The sequence below is a fragment of the Salvelinus sp. IW2-2015 genome, linkage group LG1, assembly GCF_002910315.2.
Source record: "Salvelinus sp. IW2-2015 linkage group LG1, ASM291031v2, whole genome shotgun sequence".
Taxonomy (NCBI): Eukaryota; Metazoa; Chordata; class Actinopteri; order Salmoniformes; family Salmonidae; genus Salvelinus; species Salvelinus sp. IW2-2015.
The window spans coordinates 9,058,877-9,077,340 of NC_036838.1; the positions used below are offsets into that span (position 1 = coordinate 9,058,877).

At 41.7% G+C, this 18,464-nt stretch overlaps 1 protein-coding gene across 1 annotated transcript; it reads left to right on the plus strand.

Moving 5' to 3' along the window:
- The first annotated feature begins 4,596 nt into the window (after positions 1 to 4,596).
- On the plus strand, positions 4,597 to 6,461 carry LOC111965466 (uncharacterized). Its single transcript, XM_070444946.1, is given in 3 exon segments — positions 4,597 to 4,848; positions 5,716 to 5,887; positions 5,889 to 6,461. Coding segments are annotated over 2 exon segments (657 nt in total). The 5' UTR covers positions 4,597 to 4,848; positions 5,716 to 5,719; the 3' UTR covers positions 6,378 to 6,461.
- Positions 6,462 to 18,464: the final 12,003 nt, after the last annotated feature.

The window sequence follows — 18,464 nt, forward strand, 5'->3', positions numbered from 1 at the left end:
GAGTATACAAAACATTAAGAACATCTATTCTTTCAATGACATAGACTGACCAGGTGAATCCAATTATTAATGTCACTTGTTAAATCTACTTCAAGCAGTGTAAATTAATGGGAGGGGACAGGTTAAATAAGGATTTTTAAGCCTTGAGACAATTGAGACATGGATTGTGTATGTGTTCCATGCAGTTGAATGGGCAAGACAAAATATTTAAGTGCATTTGAACGGGGGTGCATTCTGTTATATCTGGTGTAATTCTCCCGTCTTATTTGGTGTCCTGTGTGATCTTAGATATGCTCCCTCTAATTCTCCCATCTCTCTCTATCTCCTCTCCCAGAGGACCTGAGCCCTAGGACCATACCTCAAGACTACCTGGCCTGACGACTCTTGGCTGTCCCCGTCCCTAGTCCACCTGGTCATGCTGCTGCCCCTGTTTCTGCTGTTCTGCCTGCGGCCATAGAACACTGACGTGTTCACCGGACCCCCCACTCCCTTATGTTTGGTGTACTCAGTGTATATTGCCAGTACTGAAGAATTTAATCCCTATTCGAATCAAATGTGAGAACATTCTTGACATTTTTTATCAAATCATTAATACGAGTTGATTGCCATAACTCAAAAATATAGATTGCTTGCATATTTGCCATCACGTATGCCACGTGTTCGTTATATCTGTTCATCTAATAGAATAAACTCCAATTTAGTCCTAAGTATCTGTAAGATATATCATCCAATGGCAAGATGTCTCGAATTGCAGGAAATTCACTTTAAAACGTACATGTTTCTCTCTGCCGTCAAGGGGGGGGCCACAATTAAATCTCAATTTGGGTCCCCAAGAGGCTAGAGCCGGCCCTGCTCTGGAGCATCACTTTCATAAAAAGTGTTAACAAATGTTCTTGTGTAGAGATGACACATCCACTGCTAATTAGGGCCGGGACGATACCAGTATCCAAAACACAAAGCGGATTTAATTTCTTTAGGAAAACAGCTGTAATGTTGGAAACAAATATCATTATGAGTCATATTTATTTATTTTCCAAGCTGTAGCACACAATATTTTACATACAGCAGGTTTTTAAAGGACCAAAGAGTGAGATCTGCGTTGTGTTTTCCTTTTGCCATTAAAAATATATTGCGATACTGGTATTGTCCCGGCCCTAATGCTAATGTGTAGTATACCTAAGCGAGCAGTGACCATTTTGCACCAGAAAGTTCACTCCATATCAATGATCTATTGCATTGTCACATCAGGGCTGTTTGGAGTGAATCCTAACTTCCACTCGAGTCAAACGTTCAATGTGAGAGGCAAAGTGAACATTTGTGGAAGTCAGGATCTACCCCTTAGTGAGTGACTGTTAATTGACCGCTCTCCCTCCTTACCTCAGCCCACCGACCAGCAGGGCATTCATGACACGGGTAGGGGTGCAGCTCTGCACCATGTGACCCAGGGCAATGTTTGCGCCCTGCCGGATGAAGGTGTTGGCCTCACTGGCTTTGTGCAGCAGTACGCGTGCCGTCATCTCCACCTCACTGTCCATGGCCCTCTGGAGGTAGATGTACATGTCACCCAGTGTGGCCATGGCAGCACAGGACACTGCAGAGCGCAGGTTCTTCACCTGAATCATAATAACACGCACAGGCCCAGCTATTAATGTTGAGCAGTACAACCTACAAACATCAGGAATATGACACAATAATTTGTCTTGACTTGTTCTCCAAATGTAGCAGATTTGTGCAAATGAATGAACATGGCAATGAATGAATACAGCTACCTCATTTATAATGGCAAGGCAGATATCGTGGAGTTTAGGCATCAGCATGTCCATGTGGTTCTGAGCCATCGCACGGAGAGAGGTCAAACCCTCAATCTTCTTCTCCCTGCAATTCAGTGAAATAAACGTAAGCAATTTCCACAACATTTTCCAAAAACATTATGATGATGTTCATCAATTAGGACTCCGGTCTCTTAATTTCTGAAGTTTCTACGCTCCGTAGCTCAAATCTACATTTCCAAGGACACTACACTGTGCTTCCTTTAGCCTAGCTCCCATGGTCTTGTCTACAGTGAATGCTCACCAGTCATCGGAGGCAGAGCGGAGCAGCTTGAAGGTCTTAGTCAGGGCCTGCTCTGGGTTGGACAGGGGCTGCAATCTGGCCTGGTCCTGACTCTTCTTTATTTGGCCCTTTGGCTCACTGGCTGCCTTCTTGTCTATGGGTTGAAAGCGGACATCTATCTCTCTGTGAACTGTATATATTTATTAATTTCCATATCTGTTTGTAGCTTTTAACACTAGAACATCTTAGTTCATTATGATATCATATAACTCTAAATGTAGCCCACATTCTTTGGTGCTCACCATGCTCAGAAGCAGGGTCCAGTTCAAATCAAATCCAATTGTATTTGTCACACGCGCCGAATACAACCTTASCGTAAAATGCTTACTTACAAGCCCTTAACCAACGATGCGGTTTTAAGAAAAAAATAAGTGTTGAGTAAAAAATAGACAAGTAAAAAAAATAAAATGAAATAACAGTAACAAATAATTAAAGAGCGGCAATTCAAATAGTCTGGGTAGCCATTTGATTAGCTGTTCAGGAGTCTTATGGCTTGGTGGAAAGAAGCTGTTGAGTTATCTCACTGTGAAACAGGCAAAGCAAGTGTGGGAAAATGTCTTAGCCCTGGGCTAAGCTGGAGAAAAAAAGTTATATGAAAAGCCATCTGTGTCCCTTCCCTTCCTACTGTCTTCCTATAAATCTACCTAGCGTCATCTCCCCGTCTAATTTACATTAGTGTGAGAACATGAGAGGGACTGACCTGAGCCGGTGGCAGCCTTTGGCAGGCTCAGGAACCTTATTGGCCGAGGCAGTTCGCTCCTGGGCTTGGTAAGAGAGGTAGCAGGCCTGGGTGTGGTGTCACATGACGTGACCGGGGTCCCGACTTCCAAGTAGTCACGGAGCTCTGCAGGGGTGTTCATATCCACTGAGCTCAGGCTTTCCAGAGAGCTGGTGTCTATTTCCCTCATGGACATAACCGAGCCCAAACTTCTGCCCATGGCCTTCACCTCTTGTACAACCTTTGGCGTAGACCAGAAAAGAATGCTCCCATCATAGAAATACATATAGAACTATATACATTAACTAATACATAGAGAGATCCTGTATTCTATGATCTATTCTAGTATCCTAAGACATGGAACCACTGTCTGTTTTGGCAATTTATCAGTCCAAATATAATCCCGAACTGCAAATTTGCACATTTACAATAAATTCAAAGTCCATCCTACCTTCCAGGCCTCCTCCTTCAAGTGAGCCTCGATGGCCCTCACCTCCTTCAACAGGTCAATGGGTCCATTGTTGTCAGCACAGCCCTGGTCTGACTGGACTTTCAGGGCCTTGACTCCCCGCCTGCCCTTCTTCTTCTTGCCCATCTTGGAGGGAGCTCCAGTGGGAGGGACGGGAACAGGACGCACGCTACTGCATAACTTCTTTACCTGGATAGACTCCAGAGAGTGAGATCCGGGTGGAACTTGGGCTCCGTCCACCCCCACCACGTTCTTCAGTGGGGCCAGAGCTATGTGTTCCAGCCTTCGCGGCAAAGGCCTCAGTGGAGCTTTCGGGCACGGAAGGCACTGAATAGAGGGGACGAAGTGGTGCRCGAAGGTGCTGCCAACCCCGATGAGAGCAGTCCGGACATAATTATCGTGGACAGCACTTATCTTTCTTTGCTTTACTTCCATGGCCTCTCTCTCAGCTCTCTGCATCTGCAGAAGTCTGGCATCGCTGATGAAGCCACGATGGCCCTCTGGGATTGAGTAGCTCTCCTGATAGCCCTGGATCGCAATGGTACAGTATGAAATGAATAGCAGAAGTGAAGTAGTCAAAATAGTTTCTACAGTGTGTCAAAAAGCTTTTAAGCTAAAGATTTTATGGATGTAGGCCTACTGTATGTCTATGAAACCACAAAATATACACAAGGATATTTTTGAAAAACTGATGATCCTTACAAAACTTGAAAACTTGTCCTGGTCATCCTGTTGGTTTAAAGCCATGTTTTGCTTCCTCAAGTTTTCGATGACCCTCTTCATCTGAGAGTTCTCCTTCTGGAGTTTGTCAAACTCACTTGWTTTTCTTCCTCGATAAGCCATTGATGATAAATATTAGCACTCTCTAAATAAGAACTTAACCTATCTCTGTGAGAGATCTATCATGAAATGAGTGGAAATGGAATTTTGCCAGTCAGATGGAACCAGCAATGACATCATGGCAAGGGTTATGTTACATTGTGATGTCATAATGGGGTTTGTTGACAGTGCTGATTAGCACATGGTGAACATTCATGAAAGCTTTTTGATTCCCATATAAAATCATAAATAGGTGATGAGTTTGTAAATACTTTAATGAAACAATAGTATATATACACACACTGAAATTCCAATTCCTATTCTCTTAAATGTTTTTCAATGAAAAATGTGTCACTTGAATCTGGTTTAGTTTCTGAATTGACTGGATTTGAAATGGAATTAACCCCAACCCTAATGACCAATGATAAAATAATACATGCTGTATCCCCAAAAAATCACTAGAGGACGATATTGCCTAGCATGTCTGACCATGAGAACGGGCCTTTGGTTTTACCTTAAGAAATGGAATAGCATAATTACAAGAAAGAGGGATTCTGTGTACATCACTTTAAAATGAAAGTGAATGTGCTTTCTAAAGCAAACAGGATATTGTTTGAAGAGATTCTATTGGGTGTAATGTCCATGAATGCCACTCAAGGAAGCAGAGTTGAGCTGAAAAATCGAAAGTGAAACTATGAGAAACACTGTCAAAACATTGGAGGCAAAAAAGGTAGGTTAATCACGAGAGAAAGGTAAAAACACTGTAATAATATTTTAGCAAATTACCGCAGTACAGCTGCTATGGTGATCAGGGTTGATTTTAATTCTGTTAGTTCAGGAAAATGAAAAGTCTTCCTAATACAGGAAATTAAGGGAGATTTGAATTAATTMAATTATTCCCTGAACTGATTCCAGCCCTGGTGGTGACTATACAACATACTCTTTATGGACAGAGAAGTTGGAGTTTAGTTCAGGGGAAAATAAGTGTTCAGTGACACCTTGTATACATTATGATATCCTACTGTGTAGTCAAATTAGCACACTTGGGGCTTGATTCAAGCAGTAGCGGAGAATATCTGCGTTGTAGTTCACGTTTAAAGACTATTTCTGATTGAGCAACATATGCAGCAATTACGGTGAATGCGGTATCCGCAACTGCGGGAACATTGCCTTTGTCAAAAGCCCTATAAAGCGGATCTTCAGCTGTACGGTTCGAATTAGAATTTCTGGTGGAATAAATCATGGAAACATGCTTGAGTAAATAATAATTTGAGTGGGTAGATTTTAGAAAAGAAAACCTCTATGTCTGTGTCTTTAATATGTTTTGATGTGTGTGTACAACACATATAGCCTAACCCGGTACAGCCTGGAGAGGATAGGCCACCCCTCTCTCTGAACTGAGCTCCTCTCCAGGTTCCTTCATGGGAGTTTTTGTCACTGTGCTCTCACTTCTGCTTTGCTTGCGCTTTGGGGTCTAGGCTGGGTTACTGTTAAGCACTTTGTGATAACAACTGATTTATAAAGGTCTTTATAAATACATTTGATTGATTGATCTCATCTGTTTACAAATTGGTGTCAACTGTGTGTCCGTTAGCAGAGCCATGCCAGCGAAGTTGGTGCAGTTCAGCGGTTGGGAGGCTGTGGTTGAGAAGCAGATTGTCCTGAAACCTGGTCAGGCACCACGGGGCAGACAAGGCTACACCATGTACCATGGCACCCACCGTGACAGCGCTCGAGCCATCATCACAGGAGTGTTCCGGCCTTCGGCGAGGGGGCACGTTGGGCCCGGGGGTCTATTGCAGCCGGGACATAGCCAAGGCGCAGGGCTACCCTAGTGGGTGCCCCCCTGGGCAACACGTGGTACTGCAGCTGAAAGTCCGGGTGGGCCGCGTGAAGAAGATGGATGGACAGAATTTAGCAATGCGGCGCTCGTGGCAACAGAGCGGCTATGATACTGCCTGGCTGCCCTCCACCGTCATTGGGCATGAGGAGGACTGCGTTAAAGACCCCAAGCGGGTGGCGGTGGAAGGCATTGCACACTGTGGCGACCCGGCCACGAAGAAAGCCCTCGAGAAGCTCATCAGTCAGCAGAGACAGGGGGCAGAGTCAAGTGGACAGGGAAACGAGCAGGGGGTTGTGGGCAGGTGTAAGGGGTGCAAGATGCAGACACCGATTGGCCACTCTCTGGAGGTGTGTTGGGGGTGTGACGCCACTGTATGCCCTTTTATGAACAAACATGTCTGCAAAAGGAGCAGTTGAAAGCGACAGATTTGAAATAGTGGATACTATATGATTATGACATTATTGGTTAATTCGACAATAAAAAGTTTGTGTGGAAATAAATGAAGCTTTGTTGATTCACACACTGTCCCCCACGATGAAATCGGGGGGGGATTATGGATCTGTCTCCTTCCGTTCGTACATCTTGCCATTGACGACATGTTTACTGTTGTCTTGTTATTCTTTCCTTTTAGTCTTTAAAGTTACATTCAGTACCATGCGAGTTTCATTGATAAACAAGCTTTTTTAATTACACTGTTTTAATGCTGGGCGGCGGATTACACACAATGAGTGTCTAAGACTACATTGTAGCAAAGGTGGCTGCTGCAACAAACATATGCATGCCCAGTATTAGTATACTGAAATCTAGACAATGCATTAGCGCAATTTCAAAAGGACGTGAGGAGTCAATGAAATCCATTTGAGAGAAAGGCCTAGGGAGAGTCTCGATTGGATTTGCTAAATTCCTCTCCTCCGTCTTCTCCACCTCTTTTTGAAAAAGGTCAAAGGTCATCGAGGAGAGGAGGCGAGGTAACATGGAAACATGCACTTGTATGAAATGAGAGTCTCCTGCTCCACTAGCAGGCAAATGACATTTACAGAGGAGGAATTCCACAATACATGTGTAAAGAGGTAAAAATAAATGTAGCTAGTTGTGCTAGACATTTTATAGTTATAAGGTTAAGTAGCAAACAGCTAATTCAAATTGGGTGTGGCGGATTTCTAAACTCTTCCGTTCACCTACAGTGTATTAACGAATTGACACTCTACCTCATTTGGCGACCACTTAACGGTTTACGGTCACGGATGAGAGGTGGAAGGAGATGTGCACACTGCACACGAAATGAGGTGGAAACTGAGCTGCACTTCCTAACCTCTTGGCAAATGTATGACCATATTAGACATACATATTTCCCTCAGATTACACAGAGAATTTGAAAACAAACCCGATTTTGATAAACTCCCGTATCTACTGGGTGAAATACCACAGTGTGCCATCACAGCAGCAAGATTTGTGACCTGTTGCCACAAGAAAAGGGCAACCAGTGAAGAACAAACACCATTGTAAATTCAACCAATATTTATGTTTATTTATTTCCCCTTTTGTACTTTAACCATTTGCACATCGTTACAACACTGTATATATTTATTTTTATTTTTATTTATTTTTCCGTTATTTTACCAGGTAAGTTGACTGAGAACACGTTCTCATTTGCAGCAACGACCTGGGGAATAGTTACAGGGGAGAGGAGGGGGATGAATGAGCCAATTGTAAACAGTTGAAGTCGGAAGTTTACATACACTTAGGTTTTCAACCACTCCACAAATTTCTTGTTAACAAACTATAGTTTTGGCAAGTTGGTTAGTACATTTACTTTGTGCATGACACAAGTAATTTTTCCAACAGTTGTTTATAGACAGATTATTTCACTTATAATTCACTGTATCACAATTCCAGTGGGTCAGAAGTTTACATACACTAAGTTGACTGTGCATTTAAACAGCTTAGGAAATTCCAGAAAATTATGTCATGGCTTTAGAAGCTTCTGATATGCTAATTGACATCATTTTAGTCAATTGGAGGTGTACCTGTGGATGTATTTCAAGGCCTACCTTCAAACTCAGTGCCTCTTTGCTTGACATCATGGGAAAATAAAAAGAAATCAGACAATTTTGCAGTGCCCTATTGGACTCCCAATCACATCCGGTAGTGATACAGCCAGGATTCAAACCAGGTTGTCTGTAATTGTTTTATTGAACCTTTATTTAACTAGGCAAGTCAGTTAAGAACACATTCTTAGTTACAATAACGGCCTACAACCAGACGACACTGGGCCAATTGTGCACCGCCCTATCGGACTCCCAATCACAGCCTGGATTTGAACCAGGGTGTCAGTAATGATGCCTAATAGCACTGAGATGCAGTGCCTTAGAACACTGTGCCACTCGGGAGCCCAAATGTCAAGGGTTGGATTTACACCAACAAATATCATGTCAGCACAAGGCATGTACAAATTCTAGTATGATGATTAGCCTCGAATACATTGTCTACTGGAATCATTTTTAAATTGAGAACATATAACAATATGTAAACAGTGTGTGAGTTAAGCTATTCTCTGCTTCAGATGCACAATGTAAAGGGGAGGGGTGCATCACAAATGTCCATAAGGCTTAAAGGCGCTCCATCGTCAATCCGATGTCTGCATTGGCCATGCAGCATTTACAGTGATAAGGCCTCTGCAGAAGTCAGGGCATTCATAATTCTTGCGTTTCGCAGAGGTGTTGTGAACGAAGTTGTCAAGGAAGTGAGTTTGTGTTTATACAGGACCTCCCGATCCCACCTACCGTCAACCAATCATGTCAATGCGGAGCTATACGAAGCCCTCCGCATTGTTACAAAATTTGAAAGGCGCACGGCAAAGTGGTACGGAGCTCAATTTGGACTGGAGGCTCCRAAATTGTGTACCACCATCTATACAGCGCCTCCCACCACATTTTCGGATCAAGCATAAATTGTCTCTAATATCATCATACTATAGGCTAGTGGTTCCCAACTCTGGTCGTCGAGTACCCCCCCAACAATACAGTTTCATCTTATCCGCAGACAAACACACCTGATTCAACTTGTCAACTAATCATCAGGCCCTCAATTAGTTGAATCAAGTATGTTTGTACCCCCAACAAAAGTGTGCTGTTGGGGGTACTCAAGGACTGGAACTTGGGAACTACTGCTGTAGGCCTATGGCTGCATTGGCGTTGCATGCCAATATCAGCTGCAAAAAGCACACCATGCGATTATGTTAGGTCAGCGCCTAGTCACAGAAAACCATACAGCTATTTTCCAGCCAAGGAGAGGGCTCACAAAAGTCAGAAATAGCGATTAAATGAATCACTAACCTTTGATGATCTTCATCAGATGGCACTCCCAGGACTCCATGTTAGACAATAAATGTGTGTTTTGTTCGATAAAGTTCATCTTTATGTCCAAAAACCTAATTTGAAATTGGCGCGTTATGTTCAGAAATGCATTGTCTCAAACAAACATTCGGTGAAAGTGCAGAGAGTCACATCAAATTACAGAAATACTCATCATAAACATTGATCTAAGATACAAGTGTTTAACATACGATTAAAGTTAAACTTCTCCTTAATGCAACCGCTGTGTCAGATTTCAAAAAGGCTTTACGGCAAAAGCACACCATGCGATTATGTTAGGTCAGCGCCTAGCCACAGAAAACCATACAACCATTTTCCAGCCAAGGAGAGGTGTCACAAAAGTCAGAAATAGCGTTAAAATTAATCACTTACCTTTGATGATCATCGGATGGCACTCCCAGGTCTCCATGTTAGACAACAAATGTTTGTTTTGTTCGATAAAGTTCATCTTTATGTCCAAATACCTCCTTTTTGTTTGCGCGTTTAGTCCAGTAATCCAAATGCACAAGGCGTGGGCACTAAGTCCAGACGAAAAGTCAAAAAAGTTCCATTACAGTTTGTAGAAACATGTCAAACTATGTATAGAATCAATCTTTAGGATGTTTTTATCATAAATCTTCAATAATATTCCAACCGGACAATTCCTTTGTCTTTAGAAATGAAAGGGAACGGAGCTCGTCCTCACGGCTGCGCGCGACTAAACTAAAGACTTTCAGCCAGACCACTGGTTCAAACAGCTCTTATTCGCTCCCCTTTCATAGTAGAAGCATGAAACAACATTCTAAAGACTGTTGAAATCTAGTGGAAGCCTTAGGAAGTGCAATCTGACCCCATAGACACAGTATATTGGATAGGCAATCACTTGAAAAACTACAAACCTCAGATTTCACACTTCCTGGTTGGATTTTTCTCAGGTTTTCGCCTGCCATATGAGGACTGTTATACTCACAGACATCATTCAAACAGATTTAGAAACTTCAGAGTGTTTTCTATCCAAATATACTAATAATATGCATATCCTAGCCTCTGGGCCTGAGTAGCAGGCAGTTTACTCTGGGCACGCTTTTCATCCGGACGTGAAAATACTGCCCCCTACACCAGTGAAGTTAATGGAAAACATTCTAGTGCGAAGGAGATTAGGTGTGGGGTCCAGAAGGGGAACATCCTTGCCCCACTTCTCATCCTACTATACCTTAACGATATGAAATCAGAAAACGCTCATCATTTACTTTTGAATGTGGATGACTCTGCTCTACTGGTGTCCAATAAGAACAAAGCCTCAGTAGAAGAGATCCTTAGTGCAGAGTTATCCAATATCACTAAATGGCTTTCAGATAACAAACCTTTTCTGCATCTTGGAAAAACAGTTATTTAGTTCCAGAGTAAAGCTTGTAAGGTCCCCTGGTTTTAGTGTCAAAGTGGTCAATTTAGTGGTTACACCAAAAACCTCAGTCAGGTGTGAACTGGATAGGTACCTGACTGGTGAGACAATGGCCCTAAAGGTTTCAACAAAGAACCATAAATATTCATGACATGTAAACAGAGGTCACATAATATCAGGCAATAGCAAGCATCTTTTTAACTGTCTGTTTCAGATACAAGTTTGAGGTGTTTTATATTTTTATTTATTTATGCTTTGGTCACAAGTAGAAGTAAAGGACAAGTCAACAACATTATTTGGTTGTGAATGAACAGAATATAAACTTTTTTAAATTAGATTTTCATTGGACAGTTACAGTGTMCAATGAAACTTTAACTTTACTTTACTTTAAGTCTGTTACAGTGGCACCACATCTGTGTGAGATAAAACCATAGAGAGGTCATAAAAGAGGTCATAAAAGTAAAAGCTTGCACAAACTCTCTATTGAATTTCTATGATGTGTTTGCCGAATAATACGATTACCTACTAAATGCGTGACAATTCCTACTAACACAGCTGTTGATGACAAAAAGAACATCTTGATAAACTGGCAATATTGATAAATTATATGAACTTTGATTCTCAGATTACCTTATTTTCTTATCTAGACCAACATCAAAAACAAGGAAGTGGGGAATGTATTACTTCTGGCATTCATAAGAGCACACAGTGTACATTATTAAAACTTTTGTTAAAGTGGTGTGTCGAACATAAGTGTGCTTGCATAGCAGCTTAGCTTCCTACCACCCAGGGTGTACAACAACTCGAACCAGGGCCCCATGGCCAGCCATAGCCTTTTGGGGGCCCTAAGCGAGATTTTAAGTTTTATTGAAAAATATATAATTTTTGTAGTTTTAAAACAAATTTCATACAATTCTCCTAATTTTGCCATGGGGCAGAGAGAACATTTTGCCATTTTAAAACTAATTTCATGCAGTTCTACTTATTTTGCCATGGGACGGAGAGACAATTTTGCAGTTTTAAAGCAAATTTTCTGCAATTCTACGCATTTTGCAATTACTTGGGAAAATCAAATCAGTTTTAAAGCTAATTTCATGCAATTCTACATTTTGCCAAGACTAATGCCATGTTCATATAATGTCTGAGTGAGACTGACAAAAAAAATCAATGGGGGAGGTCAGGGCCCCTGGGATCTCGGACATGATTAATACAAGGTTTTGATAGCTGGCTAGACTAACTACCTAGCAATCTAAAGAATGTTAGCTGACATGGGCTAATTCAGTAACTATCAGTGACTGACATAAGAAGTGGAAAACTGCCGATGCACTAGCTTATGCCGCTTATTGGCTTGGCCGGCACTGCAGGGCTCTCTACCTTGCAAACAGAAGTGACAGTCCGCTTGACAATGTCTTAAGCTAGCTAGCATTGCTGCACACCACTGCTTGCCCCATTCACAAACAGAGTTGTGTGGGTGTATACCAGTCATTATACATTTAAAGTAAAGAGATGATTTTCTAGTCCAGCCAAAGGGAAAATGTTACGTTTTGGCAAAAGTATGAGCTCACACAATATCAAGAAATAGCAAGTATTTTTGAAACCGTCTGTTTCAGATACAAGTTTGAGGTGTGTTTTTTTTTCTCTTTCATTTATGCTTTGGTCTCAGGTACAAGTCAACAACATTATTTTGATGTGTGAACAGAATATGAGCTTCTAAAAATTTAATTTTAATTGAACAGTTACAGTGTCCAATTAAACGTTGCTTTATGTCTGTTAAAGTGGCACCACATCTGTGTGAGATAAAACCACAGAGAGGGAATAAAGTTCAAATCCGTGGCAGAAGCTGTCCACCAATTGTTAAAGGACCAGTGCAGTCAAAAACCTGCTTTCCCCGTGTTTTAAACATATTTCCACATTATGAGGTTGGAATAATAATGTGAAATTGTGAAAATGATGATAATGCCCTTTTAGTGTAAGAGCTGTTTAAAAAGACAGCTTGAAATTTCAGCATGTTTCGGTGGGGTGGAGTTTTGGCCTGCCTGGTGACATCACCAGTTGGTAAATTAGTTAATAGACCAATAAGAAAGAGAGTTCTCTACCAATAACAGATAGTTTTTAGTTTTCCCCCTCCCCACTCAGACCACTCCCAGACAGTCCTAGCATAATTCTTGCTTGAGAAATTGCTCTTTGCTAAGAAGTTATTTTWGTTTATTTTTGACCATTTTAATTGAAAGCAATCACAGTAAGGTACTTACTTGTTACCCAGAAATGATTTGATATTGAGATAAAAACAGCTGCATTGGACCTTTAAAAGCTTGCTCAAACTCTCTATAGAATTTCAATGATGTTTGCCCAATAATACCATTACCTACTAACTGTGTGATAATGCTGATTAATACACCTGTTGACCTAGAAATTGGTTTTACCTAGAAAGTCAGATGGCAGAACATCCAACATCTTGATAAACTGTCAATGTTGATCAATCATATGAACTTTGATTCTCAGATGACTCTATTTTCTAATCTAGACCAATATCAAGGAAGTGGGGAATGTATGGGGTGGCAGATCGAATCCCAGAGCTGACAAGGTAAAAATCTGTAGTTCTGCCCCTGAACAAGCCAGTTCCTAGGCCGTCATTGAAAATAAGAATTTGTTCTTAACTGCCTAGTTAAATAAAGATAAAATAAAAATAAAAATTGTCTGGCTGGCATTCATAAGAGCACACAGGTAGTCCCTCCCATTTTCCGTCCATTTTCTAAATTATAAATAGGAATATTCTTTGAGGATGTGTCCATAACATTGGTGCTTACTCCAACTGAAACTACAAAATGTAACTGCAGACATGGCTTCTGATGATCTTCACGTGCTGCTATGCTGTGCCACAAGGTAAGACTGAAATCCTGGAGATGGCCCAAATACTATTATGAATTGTTGAATAATTACGTATTTCAGTAGTACTTACTTACTATACTACTAGGGTTGCAAAATTCCCTGTAATTTTCCAAAGTTCTGGGAATTTTCAGACACAAAATTGTGAAAGTTACCAGGAATATTTCCTCCCTTTGCAACTCTAATAACGAATATTATTCTAATTGTAACAGACATGTCAGAGAAGGAAATAATTTCCTCAGTGGAGTCAAACACCGCCTTTGTCAAGACATGAACAAAATCTTTTTTTGCTGTGACTGTCTGCGTTTGATTTTTCACCGACTACCAGACGAAGGAGCAGACCATTTCCTCGTTGGCCACGCCTTCTCATGCTGATGKTTTTTTCATCTTCAGGGGAGATGGGGGAAATGACAGGGTGTTCATTGGGGAACTCTGTGGGACGTGGGATGCCAGTACAGGACTGACTCAACTGTGGGTGAATGGAAAGCCAAGTTCGAGGAAAACTCTCCAAGCCGGTGGCTCCATCTCTGGTACTCCGAGTATTATTTTAGGTCAGGACCAAGATACATACGTTGGTGGGTTTGATGTGTATGACTCCTTTTACCGACATGAGACCGATGTCCACATGTGGGACAGAGTGCTCTCCCCTTGTGAGATTCAAAGCTACATGAAGGGGGAGGACTTATCTCCAGGGAATGTGGTAAACTGGAACGCAGTAGAATACACAAGACATGGCTATGTGGTTGTTGACAGGAAGCAGAACCTGATCTGTTAAAAATGTACCTGACACACTTACTATTAAACAAATACATTATTTTGGTTTTATTTTATTTTGTTGCTAATCATAAAGTATCAACGTGTCTGTTCGGGATATAGTGATCTATTCAAAACCACATCAATTGAAGTAGGCTACTTGTAATGATGACTGTAATACTGTTCTATTACAGTGCAATCTTCCAGCAGAGGCAGTAATGAGCCACAGCCTGTTACTGTTGGGCAGGGATCAACAACTGCCCTACAGTAAATCATGGGCTGATTTTTCTTGACAGGATAGTCGGGGAGGGGGCCCCCCCCCCTCGTCCTCACGAGGGGGGGACGGGACATAATTACAAATAATTTATAGACTGCAATTTGACCACAAGAATCACAAACAGATCATTTCAAACCATGCTTACATTTGTATACAATCATGTGTCTATAATGCGTGGGAATAGTTCGGAACAGATTTCCAAAATTAAAATCACTTGGAGCTGATTTCCTGGTGTTTTTACAGTCTTTTATGTCCAACAATAAAATTAAAACAAGAAAAGTTTCCCCAGTTGGGGAACCCTGCTGTAGTGGTTTGTATCAATGATGTATTAAAACACTAGATTGCTATTTATATGTATTGGCCATTGATAGACTTTGAAGCCACTGTCCACCATATTGGTACTTCTCGGAAAGAGCAGTCCTCCATAGGAATAAATGGAATGCTACATTATTTCAATTTAATGTTTCAAGGGCAAAATTACATATATTTAAGTATTTATTTGTTGTAGAGTGAACAGTAACATTCATACTCTCTAAGAATTGTACTTTAAGGAAAAACTATTTGTGGTTGTTTTGTTTGTTCATATAATACAATTTAAAAGTATGCATTAAGGTGTCTGTAATATAATATGCTTGACAAAAAAATACTTCCTTTTTTTACACTGGTGGAGGGGTACAAAAATGGTGACGCAGTGACTTCAAAACAGCGCCACCCATCAGTCATCTAGTGTTTATATGCACCATTGGTTTGTATGTGTGCTACAGCAGATGGAAGTTATGGCTCCCTGCGTGGAGGCCACGTCAAGCAGTGTTTGGAATAAAGAACCTAAAAGGATATAGCTGTGCCTGTCCACTTATAATTGTTGTTATCACATAATGACAAATTACTTTCTCATATAAATAGAAAATCTCAATGATAAATATAATGAAAATGTATAACCACATCTTTATTAATAGTTTGTGTTTCCATGACAGCCTCATTTTTGACACCACAGTAAAGCAGGGATTCTGGGCTCTGGACTCAGCAACGAATGTCTGTGAAACTCAAAGTGGAAGAATATGCCATTCTAGAACTTGGTTTGTACATCTTTTAGGAAATCCTCTGAAGTTTTTACCTATTTGTTGTTCTGGAATTACTTGTTCTGTATCACCTTTCCTCCAGAAAGGGCAGGTATAGAAGAGAGCATGTTGATGGGCATGGACATTTTAGGCATCGCCCAGGGAGATAGGATTTATCATGACCATTGTGGTCTGCACACTCCCCACTTGGATAGAGACAACCATAGGAGACAACTTTTCATCTAGGAGGGCCTGTGGATGAGATGTGTGACCAAGAGCACAGGCCAGATGCAGTGTGAGGTCTACGACTCCATGCTGGCCTTACCTCAGGACCTGCAGGCCTCCAGAGCCCTGACCATCATCCCCATCATGTCGGGGGTTCTGGGGGTGATGCTGCTCATCAGGGTCAAGTGCACCAACCACATCAAGAGTCAAATGTCCAAGGCCATAGTGATTCTAACTGGAACTTTCTTTCTCATCCCTTTCTCCTGGATAGCCAGAAACATCATCTGAAACTCATTGATTGCCCAGAGGAGTGAGCTGAGGGCTTTACATCAGGTGGGGGGCCTCATCCTTGCTCCTGACCAGGGGGACCTTGCTGTACAGAACTGTCTACCCCTCCAATATCTCCTAAAGCCCCACTGAAGCAGGAGTTGGATGGAGTTTGTGGTCAACACCCCGGGAGTGGCAGGGTGGATGATCTCCCTAGTGACCTTTGCTTTGTCCTTACGGGCAATTATTCTGTTTCCCCATTACAGTAGTGTAGTAGCTTTGGCCATCACCTCCCATCATTGGAACTCTGGGGGTGTTGGGGTCCATTGTAAGGGCCAAGTGCACTGAATACCTCAAGTGGAATTTGTCCAAAGACAGGGTGACGGTCATTGGCGGAACCTCATCCTGGCCTGTACCGTTCATCTGATCTTTGTCTTCTTGGTTGCCCTTGATGTAAACTCAAAATCATGAATGATTTTGGTGTTTTTTCTGAATGCAATAGGTGGGCCCCTGCCCTGCTCCTGATAGTAGTGACCATACTCCTGGTTAGAGCCGGACTCTGTTACTCACTCAACCTCTAACAGCTCTGTCATTTCTTGTTTATTTGGGGAGTTTCCCCAATTGCACCCATCTTATTCCTTCATACACTTGTAAAAACCAAAAGAGTAGGGGCTAGAAAAGATCCTTGGCTTTCCTGTGGGTGTGATGTGAGACATGGTCTGGGAAGTTCCTGAGTAGACTGCAATGAAGAGATATATTCAGACATGGATGAAAAAATGTCTAATATTTCAGCTGTGCTTGCCCTTTATAATGAAACCAATTGAAAAGTCTGTAATTATTTACGGAAATGTATATTTTAAACTTGATGCAAACAATACATACATGTTTATCTCAAGAAACCATTTATTCTCTAAATGTTGTCTTATTTACTTGTCAACTGATTTATTGACAAATKAATAGATCAATGGCAAATAAATACAGTTTAATCAAAATCACATGCAAAGGTTCTGTGGTATGTTTTAGGGTGGATGGAGAAATGGAAAACCTAATCAGTTGCACAACTGAATGTGTTCAACACAACCCATCTGAATCAGAGAGGTGCGGGGGGGCTGCCTTAATCGACGTCAACGGCGCAGTTGTTGTTGGGGGTTATTGCCTTGCTCAAAGGCAGAAAGGCAAAAATTCAAACCAACATTTCGGATACTTGCCCAACGCTCTTAACCGCTAGGATTCCGCATTCAGTTAGGTCTGCCAATTCTCCTGTTGAAAAACTCACTGGTCAGATGTGCCTTAACAGGAATGAATCATTTATGGTTTGGTGACCACATGATGGCGATGGTGTATAGCCGGAGAGAATAGTCATGACTGTATTATTACAGTCTCCCTCACTCACTTTCAATCTCGGCTCAGTGGTCAGAGAAAGAATCGCACAAATGCATACGTGCAGATACACACACACACCCCACACACGCTGTAATGACGAGACGATACAGCCGCAGACTCAAACTGCACTTACAAAATCAGCCTTTTTATTCAAAACTAAACTTCAGAGCTGCAAGGTCGCTGCAAGGCTAATAGGTAGGTGTCAGTTTTTGGTTTTTAAGACAACGGTGATATTACGCCTGCAACAATAGACAGATCTCTGTTCGCAGGTTAGGATGCTCCTGTAACGGACACAGGGCCGTGTTCATAAGGGCACGTTTTAAAATGCTTTGCGACGGAGAATGAGCATGTCAGTTTCAGTCCATTTCCTTCTGTTTGGTGCCTAATGAACAGGACCCAGTTAACAAGCAATGGCTGCCAGGACACAGAACAGCACCGCAATCAACATACGCCTGCAATGTGAAAATCACTACAGCCCGTTTGCACAAACGTGAAAACTTCTGTCGTGTTCGAGTCAGTGCAGCTTAAGCTATTAATAGCCTTTTCACTCTACTAAGCCAAACCATACTGTACTGTTCTGGCGTGGTTAGGCATCATCCTCATTTACTAGAACCGTGCTGCAAAGGATCATGTGAAAAGAAAGTATCCAAATCAGCACAGTATGGTTTGAGTCGGCCTTATAGTGTGCATCAGGCAATAGCCGGACAGTGTGTCACAACCTCCTGTCGAGGGACATCATACACAGTCTTCTGTACCTTTTTTTCTTTTTTAACAGTGAGAGATCCATCCGATGGAGACCATGACAACCTGTCTGACAGATAAGCACATATGGGTACCCTTCTTACATCACCCCAAAATTCACAAGAATACAATTTCTTTGCATTCGGCTCCCTCCATAC